We start from the raw sequence: 15486 nt of genomic DNA on the forward strand, positions 1-15486 counted from the left end.
GTATAACATAGTTCAGAAAGACGTCCTCCTCTCCCATATGCATGATATGCATGTTTGGGGCAGTCCAGAGCAGTGGGGTCAGTGTGAAACGGTCACAGAGGCCATCATTGTCCAGAATAAGCTAAAGGGAAGCTCAGACGGTTAACACAGGAAAATGTACTGCAGCTCCATGGTTTTTGAAATTAAATTTATATCCATATTTTAAAAAATTAAATCACGTACATATTTTAAAAAGCACAAAATGAAGTGCATCTGGACCGCGGGTAGCCTGGCTGCTAGTCCGTGATCACTGACTTCTCTGACCTGCTGCTGTCCAGTGTGACACCTCTGTCCCACCACTCTCTGCCCTTTCCTTGAGCCTTCCATTAACCTTGTGGCTTGACAAGTCTGTTGTGCTGAGCTTCCTCTAGGCTGCCTAGATGCATGCATGCAGTGAACTTCAGCAGATTTATAATGAACTGTATGCGGACTCTGGAGAGTCCAATGAGCATAATCTTTTGTTTTGCAGATGTTTCTATTGATATGCCAGACCTACTAGATATCAGCCACCTCAGAGCCAGGGGCTTACAGCCAGGAGAAGAGGAACTTCCAGACATCAGTCCCCCTATAGTCATTCCTGATGACTCAAAAGGTACCATCTTCTGCTGGAAGAATGCTCACTGCCTCCCACCTTCCTCCAGTAGGGGTAGTCACTATTCTATAGTCATTCTTGATGACTCAAAAGGTACCATCTTCTACTGGAAGGATGCCCACTGCCTCCCACCTTCCTTCAGCCACGGGTAGTCACTATTCCACCACTAATCTGCTCCCTGTGAGGTCATCGACTAGACACATAGGAACGAAGCATGGCCGCACTGCACACTTCAAACACATATACTCCGAGTCATTGATTTGGGGTCCTGGTGGCAGGTGGCTCCTGGAAGGGCTTACAGACAGGCAATGGTGAGTGGCAGGGAGGTCTCAGAATAGTTTTTCTTACTGCTCATATCAACAATGTTCAGTACAGACTCTTGATTTGCAAGTAGACAGTGTTCTTAGAAATAAATGTAGGGATTGAAACTATTTAGCTCACTGAGATGTCAGAACTTCTTGCTTTATTTGCGTCTAAGTGCCCCAAACCTACTGTTTTCCCTTATTACTGTAATGAACTATGTTTTTCAGGTGGTGTGTGTGTGTGTGGGGGGGGGGTAACCAAGAGTGAGAGAGTCTGGGAATGTCCTGGACTGATGCGGTTTCTTTTTTCTAACACTATTGGCCATGGCTAGCTCTCATTTATAACCTGTCCCTTCATTTTCAGATCGCCTGATGAACCAGTTGATAGACCGTAGGTATCTTTAAAAATGTTTTTGGTGTCTTACATTTGTTACTAGTGTGACGTGTTTTAAAGATTGGTTTATTTTTATTTTATACATATGGATGTCTTCTCTGTCTGCATGTCTGTGTACCAAGTGAAAGTCTGATGCCCACAGAGGCCAGAAGAGGGTGTCAGGTTCTCTGGAAATTAGTTAAAGAGGGTTGCGAGCCACTATGTGTGAGCTTTGGGAACAGAACCTGGGCCCTCTGGAAGAGCAGTAATTGCTCTTAACTCTTCAGCCCCCTAGTGTGACAAGCTTTTCTGTGATAGTTTAGCAAAGAAGTTTTCTGTGCTGGATATGTGCAGCTGTTCCTGGGTGGAAGGGCCTAGAAGTTGAATAAGCAACAAATCTCGGCCAACAACATGCTGCGTGAGTGGGCCTTATGGCTCAGGAGGGTTAATGTAGGCTTGAGAGCCAGCAGTCCTTGGGGTGGGGGACTGTGTGGGCTGAAAGAATTTATTTTCTGCTCTGTATGTCCCTGTCACCTCATGTGTAAACGGAGGTAATAATACCATTTCTTCTCACGAATAGCTCAATCGTTAGATGGCATAAAAAGAAGTCAAATTAAGCCCCAATGCAATGGACTTCAGGCAGTCTGTAGATAAGGGGTTGAAGAGTGGAGAAGGCGGGAACGGAAAGTTCTGTTTCTCACGGTGGGGTATTCTGCTGTGCTCTGCAGCCTCAGACATTGACGAATCCTCCGTGATGCAGCTGGCCGAGATGGGCTTCCCTCTGGAAGCCTGCCGCAAGGCTGTGTACTTCACTGGAAACACGGGAGCCGAGGTGGCCTTCAACTGGATTATCGTGCACATGGAGGAACCTGGTAAGTGGCAAGCAATATGGGAGCGCTTTGGGGTTCATATTCCCAAGGGTACATCCCTAAAGAGGAGTTTTCAGATGGCAAAATGCTGCAGTTTGAGCAAAGTCACCATCTTAATCTTTTAATCAACAGCTTTCTTGAAATAACTTCCTCCTTTAAGGTGTCCACGCCTTTTGATCAAAAGATTAGAAAGATGTGGTGTCTACTTCAAGTTTGAAATAGAAAACTGAAGAAATGGAGGCCCTCTCCTTAGCTTCTTGTTTCATCTACTTTCTGAAGATGTCAGTTATATATCCGTCAGAAGGGTACATTCACGTGGATTTTAGTCACATCACAATTAAGCAGCTGTCTAATTCTAGAAAAGTTTTGTATACCCAAAAGAAATGCTATAGACTGGAGCCATCTACAGTAGTTTGAATGTAACTGGCTCCCATACTCTGATAGGGAGTGGCACTATTAGGAGGCGTGGCTTTGTTGGAGTGGGTATGGCCTTTCTGAAGGAAGTATGTCACTGGGTGGGCGGGCTTTGAGGTTTCCTATGCTCAGGAAACTGTCCAGTGTCTCAGTTGACTTCCTGTTACCTGTAAGATAGAGCACTTTTAGCTCCAGTACCATGCCTGCCTGCATTCCTTCATGTCCCACCATGACGATAATGGACTGAATCTCTGAAACTATAAGCAGGCCACCCCAATTAAACGTTTTCTTTATAAGAGTTGCTGTGGTCATGGTGTCTCTTCATAGCAACAGAAACCCTAACTATGACACCGTCTCACCCATGTCCTTGCTCTCTCCAATGCCTAATGTTCACTAATCTACTTTATGGGTATCCTACAATTGTTATGAATTGCCTGTTTTTGACCATTCGTGTGAATGGAAGAGGCCTTTTGTGTCAGGCTTCTCTTGCTTTTCATAGTATATTTAGGGGTCTTATGCTGTAGCATGAAAGTGCTTCCTTTTAACGGACATATAGTATCCCATTGTATAGCCATACCACAATTTATTGTCCTTCCATCATAGATGATACTCAGTTGGGTTGTTTCTATTCTTTGGCGTTTATTAATGTGACTGGAAATATGAACTTTTTTGCATTTGTGCATTTATAATTTGTTTCTCTTGAACAAAATTGATGTAGTTCTTTGTTTAAAATTTTGAAAACTGTCAAACAATTTTGCACAGTGGCTGAACTCTCAGTCATATGGTCACCCATGCTGAATGGGGGCTCCAGTTTCTCTGAATTCTCACTGTTAGCTGTTTCCTTACAGTGGTTCCTGGGTGTACTGTGGTATGCCAGGGTGATTTCAAGAGGTATTTCCCTAATGACTGATAGCACTGGGGGCATAATTAGTTCTTTGCCTTTTTATTATTAAGTTCTAAGAGTTCTTTTTAAGTTCTAGATACAGGTTTCTAGATACAATTTCCAGAGATATTTTCCTGTTCTACTATTTCTTCACTTCTTTTGTTGTTGTTGTTGTTTTTCTTTTTTTTTTTCTAGACAGGGTTTCTCTGTAGCTTTGGAGCCTGTCCTGGAACTAGCTCTTGTAGACCAGGCTGGTCTCAAACTCACAGAGACCCTCCTGCCTCTGCTTCCTGAGTGCTTGGATTAAAGGCATATACCACCACTGCCTGGCCTGTCTTCACTTCTTTTAAGTGGACACTTTTTAAATTTTGATGGTGTGTGCTACATCTACTTTTTTGTTTGATGAATTACACTTTTTGTGTCGTATATAAGAAATCATCACTTAACCCAGTGTCCCAAAGACTGACTTTCCGTGTTTTCTCTTTTAATTTAAAGAAATTAAAATTATTTTTATTAATTTTTAAAATTAATACTTTTAGCTCCTGTGCTTAAGACAAAGATCTCTCTTGAGTTGATTTTGTGTCTTCGTGGTTTATATGCGGCTAACCAGTTGTCCTGGCACCATTTGATGAAAAGGCTGTTTTCCCGGCTGAAAGGGGTGCTTGGAAGTCATGTGACCTTGGCCTGTCCAACCTCACAGTTCTGTTAAACTGACTTACATCTCTAGCCTTAGATCTGGTTCTAGGATCCTTGATTAAACAACTTTGTATATTTTTCTACATTACTCCTACAATGTTTGTTTTCAAGACAAAAAAAAAAAACCCAGAAAAATTTTAGGATAGTTATTTTCCTCAGATTTTGCTGAACCACTGACCATCCCTGGGTATGGAGGGGCTGGAGCCTCTGTATTTGGTGCTACTGGACTGGACAACCAACCTCCTGAGGAAATTGTAGCTATCATCACATCCATGGGATTTCAGCGCAATCAGGCCGTGCAGGCCCTACGAGCCACGGTGAGCACTGGTGATTGAGCTAGCAAATTCTGGCCTTGCTGGAGGGGGTTCTAGTTTGCTCCTTGGCAATAGAGACCTCCCAGTGTCTTTGATCATTTTGAATCATTGTCTGACTGTGTCCCATCACACGTCATGAAGATTTATTTTCATGTAGTATATACAAAGTTAAATTGCTTGAATGAGGGACTCACATGGCGAGCTTAGGCCTGAGGGGATGTGGAGCTGGGGTGATATGACGAAGATCTTTAACGTTCCTTAGTGGGACTCACAGATCTGCTTGGGGCTTGCCAGCTTCAGAGCAAAGAGGGTGCCAGGGTTCTGACTTGGTAAGAAAACATGTAAGATAAAATCTTGCTGTTTTGATATCGAGACCTTGGAGAAATGTGTCTTGACGGCCCTTGTAGAAAGTTCTTGGAATTCTCTGCCACTGTTTCCCTCTGCAGAGAAGAATTTCTGCTGTAGTTATGACTGTCATAGTTCATTAGGAGGGGCTGTGCAGCAAGGGGTTGGTGGTGTAGGTATCTGTTTAATAGTCGGGGAAGAACTCTTGCTACCCCCCCAACGCCCCCCCTCCCCCATCAGAACTCATTCTGAGTGGCTGTCTGCTTCCGGGTCCTTTGCCTCTTCTGACTAGGTCCCTGCCGGGGCCTATTGCTCAGCACATAGTGAGTCTTGACCAGGGCATGGGAATTTTCCTTTAAAATTCTCAAGCTATTTCTTTTTTTTTTTTTTTTTTTTGTGGATTTTTCGAGACAGGGTTTTTCCGTAGCTTTTTTGGTTCCTGTCCTGAAACTAGCTCTTGTAGACCAGGCTGGCCTCGAACTCACAGAGATCCGCCTGCCTCTGCCTCCCGAGTGCTGGGATTAAAGGCGTGCGCCACCACCACCCGGCTAAAATTCTCAAGCTATTTCAACCAGACTTTTCCTCACTTGGGTATTTTCATGAGCCCTACTTGTTTCATTGAAGTTTCTATATGCAAACAAATTCTTTAGCTTGTTAGTACTGTCACAAACAGAGGGAGGTGGAAATAACTTTGCATTTGGTTGGTTTGAACCATATGGGATTCCATTAGAGCAACCGTGAACCTAGGCATTCATTCCTTCTACATTTTTCCTGTATTTGAGGCAAGGAGGCACTAACCCAGTGTGCACATTGGTGCCTTTACCTTACAGAAGCGTCTGCAAAAGACAGAGAAGATAGTGTATATAATTACTGTGGTTGTAGAAAGGGCCGTGTGGAAACACCGCCCTTGCCCTGTGCCCTTTTCATCCCCCACCAGCTTGCAACAATGCTGAGCTAAGACAAGTGGGGACTCTGGAGCTCATTTTCTGGTGACTGAGTGGTAGGGTGTGTGTGGGAGAGTGGCAGGATCTGAGCTTCTCACTCAGAGGTGCGTAGGACCAGTCAGCTCAGGCCTCCTGCCTAGCTGCTTGACCCCTGGTGCCAAGGTTAGGGACATGATGAGGCCTGGACACTGAATGCATTGTGGTTCTCCTTTCTTCAGAATCATAACCTGGAAAGGGCGCTGGACTGGATCTTCAGCCACCCCGAGTTTGAAGAGGACAGTGACTTTGTGATTGAGATGGAGAACAACGCCAATGCCAACATCATGTCTGAGGCCAAGCCTGAAGGGCCCAGAGTCAAGGATGGATCTGGAAGTAAGTCCCTAGACATCATTGCGACAGTCATCCATGTATTTAGGTCACATCTTCCTTCTCCTCCATTCAACTTTAGCTCAGAGCTATCTTATCATAAATGGTGTATCTTGCCACTTGGGCTGCATTGGTTTGATAAAAATCTAGGTAATGTAAGGTCATGCCACAGGAGTTTTGGTGTGTATTGTGTGTGTGTGTGTGTGTGTGTGTGTGTGTACGTGCATGCATGATTGTGCATGCACATGTGTGCATGTGCGTGTGGGCTAGGTACCAAATTAGACTTTGTATATTCCTCTCTGTGCATGCTGGGTATTGGTCAGGCTAGGCAAGTACTCTACCATAAGCTACATGTCCAACCCAAGTTTGCCTCTTCCAGTGAGGTTTACATTTCTTCATGAAGGGCGGCAGCTTTAGCCAAAAGAAGCATTTATATTCATAGAGGGATGCTTTGAATTTGGAAAGGCAATATTAGGTCCATGATGACTCTCCCATGTCTAGGCTGCCTGCTGGCAGTTTTCTGAAGGGCTGTTCCAGGATGATTAGACCAGTGATATTTTTCAGTAGCCAGCTATTATATAGTGGCTGGGTGCCAGGCACTGTTGTAAGCCCTTTGTATATAAACACTTATTGAATCTTACCATAGCCAATTTCATAGGTGAGAACATGGAATTGGAAGGGTGTACAATACCTATAAATAAGTTCAGACCATCCCCCATGTTCTTCCCATCATGGTATCCTATTTTGTACGTGATGGCATTAGCTCTTTAGCCTGCCACTTAACTTACCTACGGTCACGACCTAGCCTACCACATCTGTTACTTCTGCATCCTTCTTTTTGCAGCCTAGATGTCTGGCATTGTACCACAGTGCCACACTCAGCCACTGCCCTCTCTTCTTTCCTGCTCCAGGCCTTTGCCAGGTGAATCCCTATTCGTGAACTACCCATTCCCATCACTGGCCACATGATCTTATCTCTTCCTCTTCCTCCTAGTCTTCACCCCCACCCCTCATGTCTTTTTCCCTCTTCTTCTATAAAATGGGAATTTGCCCACTGAAACTCTTCATTCTAGCTAAGTAGAAAAAGGATAAGACACAGTTCTTCCAAACTCCATATTCATCTGTAAGGTCTTGTCTTTCTCTCCAGAAACTAGTAGTTCCAAATACCGGGTGCTTTAATGGACAAACTCTCAGCGATTCATAGCAGAATTTGTTCCACACTCTGTGCCCATTGGTTCACTACTTGTCAATGTCCATGGTGTTTGGAGATGTTGAGCCCTTTTGGCAGAAGGATGAACTTCCCAACCCAAGGATGGGGTTGTTGTAAAGCTGCCACAGCATTGGGCTGAGGTGGCGGGGGCTCTGATCCTCAGGGTTTCCTTTCTCCTAAGGGGTCAGTAATGACAAAAATCAGACACATAATCCCTCAGGCTTGCTGTATCTTAGGGCCCTGCAAGGATACCTCAGTCTTGCTACATGCTGAATTTTGCCCTAGTAGGACACTATAAAATTTCTTTCAAGTATCTTTTAAGAGACTGAGTTAGGCCATGGAGTTGAGGGTGCTGGTGGGGAAGGAGGGCTGTCAGAGGTGCTATGAAAAGGTATGTGTAAATATATCTGTATTTATAAATATATAACCTCAGAAGGCAGAGAGGAGGGATTGCCAGAGCAAGACGGCCGTATAGATGAGCTCTGGGTTTGATTGAGAGAGCCTTGGTGAATAAGGCAGAAGAGCAATCCAGAGCCAGTCCTGATGTCCACCTCAGGCCTCTGCACGTACATGTACCCACACTCCACACACTGTGCACACATGAAAATAGGAAAGGAAAAGAATATAAATGAGGTGATGAGCTGTGCTAGGCCTTCAGTTTACTTCTCTTTTAAAGAGGCTTCTGTAAGTGATGCTTTCAAGTGAGAGATGCAAGCTCGAAGGTTTCAGCGGCTCCCTGTCACATGACCTCCAGAAGCAACATTAGGTACTCACTGGCCCCCCTCCCCTAGTGTGGCATGGAGCTGATCTTTCTTATCTCGTTTTCTCTTGTGAATGACTTCCTCATTTCCTTTGGCCATTTCCCCATTTTTATTGAGGTTTTCAGATTCATTTAAAATTGATCAACATGAGAATATCCTGGTATAAATTAGTGTGGATACACCTCAGAGCTTTATAAAACCAGGTCTTTTGGGCAGAACAATGCTATGCTTCTCCTTTGGGTCCCTCCTCCTACCCCTGAGAAACTCACTGGTTTTCTTCATAAACAAATTACTGTGTTCCTGGATTAGTTTCTGGAATGATACTTCTTTAAAATTTTGTTTTCCTGTGTATTGTTTAAATTGTCACTGCCCTATGGTGAGTGTTCAGCAGACAAATCATTGAGATAATAAGATGAATACTAAGGGGGTGGTTATTCCTAGACTGTTGAGTGTTGTATAGTTGCTGGCTGGTGGTAGGCTGTTCTGTAAGCTTTGATTGCATTTATATTGAGCACAGAAGTTAACCAGGGGAGATGTGTGGTCTGTTCAAGTATATTGTTTTAAATTCCCACATCATTTTTCCCCATCTTAACTGGTGAGTTGGTTGAGATATTTGACTCAGAGGTAGTGGTGCCATACAGAGTGAGATATCCCTATTTGAGGAGCCAAATACTGGGAAATCTGGGTCTAATTTGTCTAAGCAAAAATAAAATATTATTTCACAAAATCTGGCAACTCCTGGGATGGAGACAGGACTGACCCTAACCAACTTGATCAGGATGCCATAGCTTTTATGGTAAAGGTTCCAGGTCTTGGCTTCCTGGGGTGGGTTCTGTTCCTGGAGAAGAATGGAGAGGAGGTAAGGTCAAACATGTAGGGACACATACAGGTGAGATGTATCAAACTGAGGCTTTGGGTTACCAGCAGAAGGGAACTGGTACTGACCATAGAGAATATGGTCTTCTTTTGTGGAACTTTTACTGGGGGGGCAGGAGCAATAGTCTGTCTAGTCACCCCAAATAGGGCACCAGTGACACCAGAGAAATGGTTCCACTCAAGTCAAACCCATGGAACCTGCGAGTTTATTGGGGTTACTTAGAGGAACATGAGTGAATCAAAGGTGGCTACATCACTAAAAAGCCCATCCCACTATGGGTGAGGACTCCCAAAAAGTACATCCCTGGAGCACAACTTGGAGGCTGCTCCATTGGAGAGTCTCCTCTCCCCAGCAGCCGCTTGCTGCTCTAGACCTTTGGGGAGAGGCTTGTGAGTCCTGTAAGTTTCAGAGTTTTCTGAGCCTTGTGAGTTTCATTGGTTTCCTCAGTTGTAAGAACCTCTGTCCCCTCTCTGGAGAGAATGTTTCAATTTCAAGGAGATAGTTACATGACATCTCCCAAATATAGAGAGATTTGAATTGATTTGCCAGGGTGTGCTTTTGGTGCTGTCATTTTATCAGAGGGGCTTCAGATGATTAAGCTGCTGCAGCTGCTAGAAACACATTAGGGAAAGAGGAAAATATACAAAGCTTGGGACTCAGTTGCCTCTGTCCTCTTGTAACTTTTGTTGGAGTTGAACTCTTAGACAGGCTCTCCCCAAAAGCTCCAAGATGGCCTCCAGGGTCCTCCTTTAGGGCTGTGTCCTGTTGGTTATATAACCTGCACAGAGAAATTTGTTTCAACCTTCTCAGGCTCCAAGACTCTGTGACTCTGTCATGTGCTCTCTACAGGTTATAGGCCCCACACAGGAAGCTCAAAAGACACAGGTGAGTCTCCTGAAAGCAGGGCTCTGATGTGGGCAAGCCCAGGCGAGCTTTAGTTCAAAACACGTCAGGATGTAAATGGTTGGGCCCTACTCAGACCTGCCAGATTTGGGACTCTGGGGCACCCAGTAACCCACATGACTTACCTGCCAGGAAATGCAGTCTTTACTTGAGAACCACCCCCTTAAACAGTATTTGGGTACCATAGCTGCATGAAAGTAGAGAGTGACCTCCAGAACCTTCCACACTAGGTTAGTAAAGATTTTACACCCCGATAAACCTCTCCACCAATGCAATAATCTGAATCAGACCAAATCAAACCAAATTAGAAAAAGTCCAAGTTTATTGGATACCAGTGCTCTCAGGTAGCCTTCCAGCTCCCCAGGAGGAGCTGGGAAGGAACACTGGAAAACCACATTTGTTCTCTGGGGGGCAGTTTAAATACCTTGTAGGAGTGGTCTTGAGCATCTCTGAGGAGGGGTCAGTGTTACGGTAAAAATAAAATGGTGCTGTTTCCCAAGTGACTGCAGCAGGCAGAGGACCATGAGGAGCTGCAGTGATAAAATGCTGCAGTTCCCCGAGTGGCCCACAGGCAATGAGGGCCAGCGGGTCCCAGTCAGGGAGCCCTCGGTGGGTGAGAGACAGAGATGGATAGGCATGCCATGCAGAGAAAGTAGGTATTTATTTAGTGGGTTATGGAGGGGAAAGGGAAAGGGGGAAGGGGGGAAGAGTGAGTGAGCAAGAGAGAAACAGAGAGAGAGAGAAAGAGAGAGAAATAGAGAGATGGGGTGCAGGAGGGAGGGGGACTTGTCTCTTAAAGGGACAGGACAGACCATTACAGTCAGCATTTGGAGGGTTTTCTCAGAGGTGGAGTCAGGACTGAGGCAACTCCCAGGGGAGGGGGCTTGGGATGGAACTTTCACGCAAACATTCCAGGATCTTTGGATATAGAGATGCCAGGGGCTGGGGTGAAGCCTTAATCCAAACATCCCAGACTCTTTGGGTATAGGGGCATTGGCTCAAGTCTGGCTACTTCCTGCAGGTATGGGAGGAGAGTGTTGAGAGTTGGGCTTATGCTCAGCTGGAGGTGTGGCTGGAGAGGCATCTGGTTTACTGCCATCCCAGAGACCTCAGGCAGCTGTTTTGAGAAAACTGAGAAGGCAGGTTGCTAGGAGAAAAAATAGATTGTTATCACTGACCCTGTGAATGGGGCTAGCCATGGGAAGTCATTAACTGCCAGAAAGAAAGGGACAGAGAAGTGCCCTGGTTGTACAGGAGAGGCAAGGGTGAATAAGTGAGACAAGAGAGCAGATATGCCCTTTAAAACCAGATTTCAGTTGTTGGGTAGGTGCCCATTTGAGCCAGGAGAGGTGGTGCCAATGGTGAAGTCCCAGGAGCTGGTGCAGGTGTTGGCATTATCTGGAAGGCCCTCTGTAAATTGGTCTTGGCCCAGACAACAGGATTAACCTGTAAAATATGCTTGAAATGGGTAAGGTTAAAATAAGCTCTGGAGACTGTTAGTTTTTACCAGACCAGATAAAGGAAATTGGAAACGCTAAACCTCTGAAGACACACCTGAAACCTGTTAGTCTTGGACTATGAAGCCTGGGAAAGAAGCACACCTGTCTGTATTATAACAGGAAACTTAACAAAGGAAGTAATGAGATACCAGTACCTTAAGTCATCAAATGCCACCAGACAGATCTGAGCGGAATAAATGAGCAGAAATGACAGGTTTTCTTCAGCTGCACAGGCAATCCTGTCTCTCTGTAGTCTTTGGCGAACACCAGTTTTAGAAGCAGTACCTGCCTTAGCTGCTGAGGGCAGGAGTCTACCTGTCTTGGCAGGATGAGACTATTGATTCTGCCAGTGTAATGTCCAGGAAGCTGATGAGGTGCAAGGCAGCTTTTTGCTGTGTGGCTTTGCCATATCCAAAGGCGAGCCTCCAAGTTCTTCTGCAACCATGCATCTTCTTGGAGGAGCTCTAGGATGCTGCAGGAGCTGGGCATGTCTCTGTCATAAGAAGCTCTTTTGTTAAGTGCCATACTCTCAGATCTGTAATGGCACTTGAGAATCAGAACACCATTACCTGTTAGGTATATCCAAATTAGACATAAAAGTTAAATTTAGACATATAGTTTACCCAGTCAGTCACAGTTTACCAATGTCAGTAAAGGCAAGAAGATTAAAAGGAATATTTTAGTAAGCCAAAGTATATTGGAGGCAGAATGTCTCCTCCTTGGTAGGGCCAGCACACATTAGTACTCTTACCAAAGATGGTGCTGAGGTTTTTACTTTGACCTCAACCAAAATGGCGGCTATCCATGTGCTTGTATTTTTCCGTAGCTATTGTAATCTGGAGCTACAAGTTTTACATATTTTAAAACAAGCACACATACACACAGAGACATAAAACAAGCATATTGTGGCCACATTATTTACACATATATATTAACAGACAGACAGACAAAACTGCGTTTAGGAACCTGTGTCAGCTGACCAACTTAAAATCCTGGTGTAGGCTACAGAGGCCAGGCAAACACACGGGTGGTCCCATTAAGGACCAGATTGGCAGACGCGGTAAGGGAGAACAGAAACATAAGGATGGAACACCTATGCCGCTTAGAGGGGAGGACGGGGGAACAGATCCATTGTAGGGAGAATCCCAGTATGACCAGATCACATGCCAGGAGTGTAGACAAACAGCTAGAGAAGCGGGGAGTGGGAACAGGATCTAGAAAGCATGGGCATACAGGGGGCTTGTTTGGTTTACACGGCAAAAGTTTTTTAGGCGTTAAGGGATGTACAGTGTTAGCCCCAATTTAAAAAAGATTTTGTAAAAGGCAGCCTAAGGGCATTTGGAGATCAGGTCTCGAATTGTAAGTGTTCCTTTTTAAAGTCTATGCTGGAACTCAGCCTAGTGCACTGCATCCACTGTGGTAGACTTTGGGTCAAAAAAGAGAGGGGTGTGGGAATTCCTTAACAGGACATCTCTTTATAAAGGACCTGGTCAGGTCAGGTACCTGGCATGGCCGTGTCTTTCACAGGACAGCCCGAATCCTATGAGGTCCTGGGCCTCTAAGGCAATGACTTGGAAGTCAGTACTTACCCAGACGAAGCCGATCTTAGCCTGGTAGAGAACAGGTGTGGGGGAGAAGGGTGTTTTCCCAACATGTGCCCCTGGGCCAGTGGGAAAAACAGCCCCCTCGGTGGGACCTCCAGATGAAAAGATTTTGTGCCCCAATAAACCTCTCTGCTGATGGCAATAATCCAAATCAGACCAAATCAAACTGAATTAGGAAAAGCCCTGGTTTAATGGATATCACACTCCCGGGTGACCTTTCAGCCCCCCAGAGAGGAGACTGGGAAGGAAGACAGGAAAACCATGTGTTTGTTCTCTGGGGTACAGTTTAAATACCCCGTGGGAGTGGTCTTGAGCATCTCTGGGGAGAGGTCATCATTTGGCAGACTTCCTTGGAGGTGGAGTCTGGACTGAGGCAACTCCCAGGGGAGGGGGCTTGGGATGGAACTTCCACCCAAACATTCCAGACTCTTTGGATGCCAGGGACTTGGGGTGACGCTTCCACCCAAACAGCACTGCACAGTGAGGTTGGCGCCTGACTGAGAGGTGACTCTTGCCAAGGTGGAGGTTAAAAGAAGACTTGTTCAGGGCCTTCTTTGACTGGGAATTCCGGGGACTTTTCTCTAGTTCTGCCTTGAGGAATGGGCAAGCGACTCACCATAGCAATGGCCAAATCCTTCCACCACTGTTAACCACCCTACACAGATCCTCTGGTTGTGTGGCAAACTGGCCAGCCCTGTGGCAATCACAGGTTCTGAAGCTTTAGGAGAACATATGGGCGGGTGTGGAAAATACAGAGGTCCTGTGAGCGGCAGACTAAGACCCCAAGGTGATTTTACCTTCTGTCTTTTGGGGGATCCATAGCAATCTTATTTGCTCAGCTGGCTTGTTATTGGAAACAGTATGGCAGAGGTGCCTGGCTTTTCTGCTCCTGGGTTCCATGGTTAAGACTGCTGGGGTAGTAAGCACTCTCAGTGGGTAACAGGCTACGAGCTAAGGCTCCGGGTGTTCTGTTCGGATTGTCACCACTCCTTGTCTCAGAGGCTACGGATAGTGTCAACTGGATTGAGGCAGTTAGGCTTCCTGGTTTCTGAAAAGCAACAGATCCTCTGTTAGCATTGCCAAAAGTGTTCCTCACAGCACAGCTAATGGGAGTGAACCACGGAGCTTCACGGCCTCCAAATGATCTACCAGCTTCTTCTTTTCAGTGCAGACTGGGTTTGTGCCCGTAGGAGACACTGGTACTTGTTGTGCATAGTAATTGATTATGACGGTAGGTTCATGTCAGGGAGCTCCAACGCTGGAGTTAATTGGGGTAATGACATGTAGTTACAGTGTGATTTCCTAGAAGGCAGTCAAGGCTCTCATATACGAAATGACATAACTCGCAGATTAGCTGGTTGATGGGAGGACCAGTCAGACGTTCCCACTGTAGGGTACATCAGAATAACTAGGATAGTTGTTTTTGTTTCCTATTTTGTAGTGCTCAGAACAGAACCAGGGTCTTGTGCACACCAGGCAAGAGCTCTATTTCCGAGTCCAAGGATGCTCGGCTACTGGAGGGAGAGTTAACAAAGCAAGGTTAGGGTGAGCTTGTCTGAGTTAGGGCAAAAGCTGATGTGTTCAAACTGTGCACCCATGAGCTTATGTGTCCCATGGGACAGAAACTGTAACTTCCTAAGTTTGGGACTTTAGCAGTAAGTGGTGGGACAAGCCAAGTTGACCCTTTAGACTTGGGGATGCAGACTCACCTGAATGTCATCACTGTGGGTAATTCTGAGTTGTTAAAGTGCAGCCTATCATTTTGGCAGTCACGTTCACAACTGTGCCATATTCCTCTCATTTCTTACTCCCCCAGCTCACCAGGATAAAGCAGCTGCAGGGTGGGCTTCGACTCATGGAATCTCTATCATGTGGGTGATCTCAGGGTGGCCTTTACGCCAGTGACATTCAAATGCTGTCAGTCTCTTTTCCCTTTGAACTTCTGTGGAATTTTCCTGACAGATGCTCTCTCGAAGAACAGTGGTATAGAGTACAATTGGTGTTCCATTGATTGGGGATGGTGGTGGCACCATCTGATATTAAAAAAACAAACAACCCTTCCTTATTTGAAAGGCTGAGATAGTTTTCATAAAGTTGAACCAGAGCAGGTTTTGTGGGGAGGAGAGTACTTGTTTCACATGTAATTTGAGGCTGACCATTTAGCTGCTTCTCCTGGGATGGAGGGCGTAGCATTGGGTCAGGTACCTCATATTGTTCCAGGGACTTTGAATGTTTCTCTGTCGAAAGTCAGCATTTCTGAGCCATTTAGTTTGGCCTCAAGCTGCCTTTTCTCCCTGCTTATGAGGAATGTGCATGACGAGGCTGTTGTTTGGAACGGGATTTCAGGGGACTTAGAGAAGAACCAAGTAGCTTTCCCATTGGCCCTACTTGTTTCAGTCTTTTTTGGAAACAACATTAATTGGCATTGCTTACTTACTTGCCTTCTGCAAATGTGTTGAAAGAGATTCTCTCTTTTTCTGTCAGTCCCTAGCAGG

The 15486-nt window shown here is 45.5% G+C and overlaps 1 protein-coding gene across 3 annotated transcripts in view; it reads left to right on the top strand.

The window, feature by feature from the left end:
• Usp13 (ubiquitin specific peptidase 13) overlaps window positions 1-15486 on the top strand; it is a 110342-nt gene that overhangs the window by 88554 nt on the left and 6302 nt on the right. For all 3 annotated transcript variants that reach the window (XM_041659014.1, XM_041659015.1, XM_041659016.1), the window contains 5 exons: window positions 509-631; window positions 1298-1324; window positions 2035-2178; window positions 4328-4485; window positions 5990-6143. In XM_041659014.1, coding sequence (XP_041514948.1) covers window positions 509-631; window positions 1298-1324; window positions 2035-2178; window positions 4328-4485; window positions 5990-6143 — 606 coding nt within the window. The remainder of the gene's footprint in view (window positions 1-508; window positions 632-1297; window positions 1325-2034; window positions 2179-4327; window positions 4486-5989; window positions 6144-15486) is intronic.

The sequence above is a fragment of the Microtus oregoni genome, unplaced genomic scaffold (genome assembly GCF_018167655.1).
Source record: "Microtus oregoni isolate MIOR12 unplaced genomic scaffold, Mior012 000010F_ref0000083, whole genome shotgun sequence".
Classification (NCBI taxonomy): Eukaryota; Metazoa; Chordata; class Mammalia; order Rodentia; family Cricetidae; genus Microtus; species Microtus oregoni.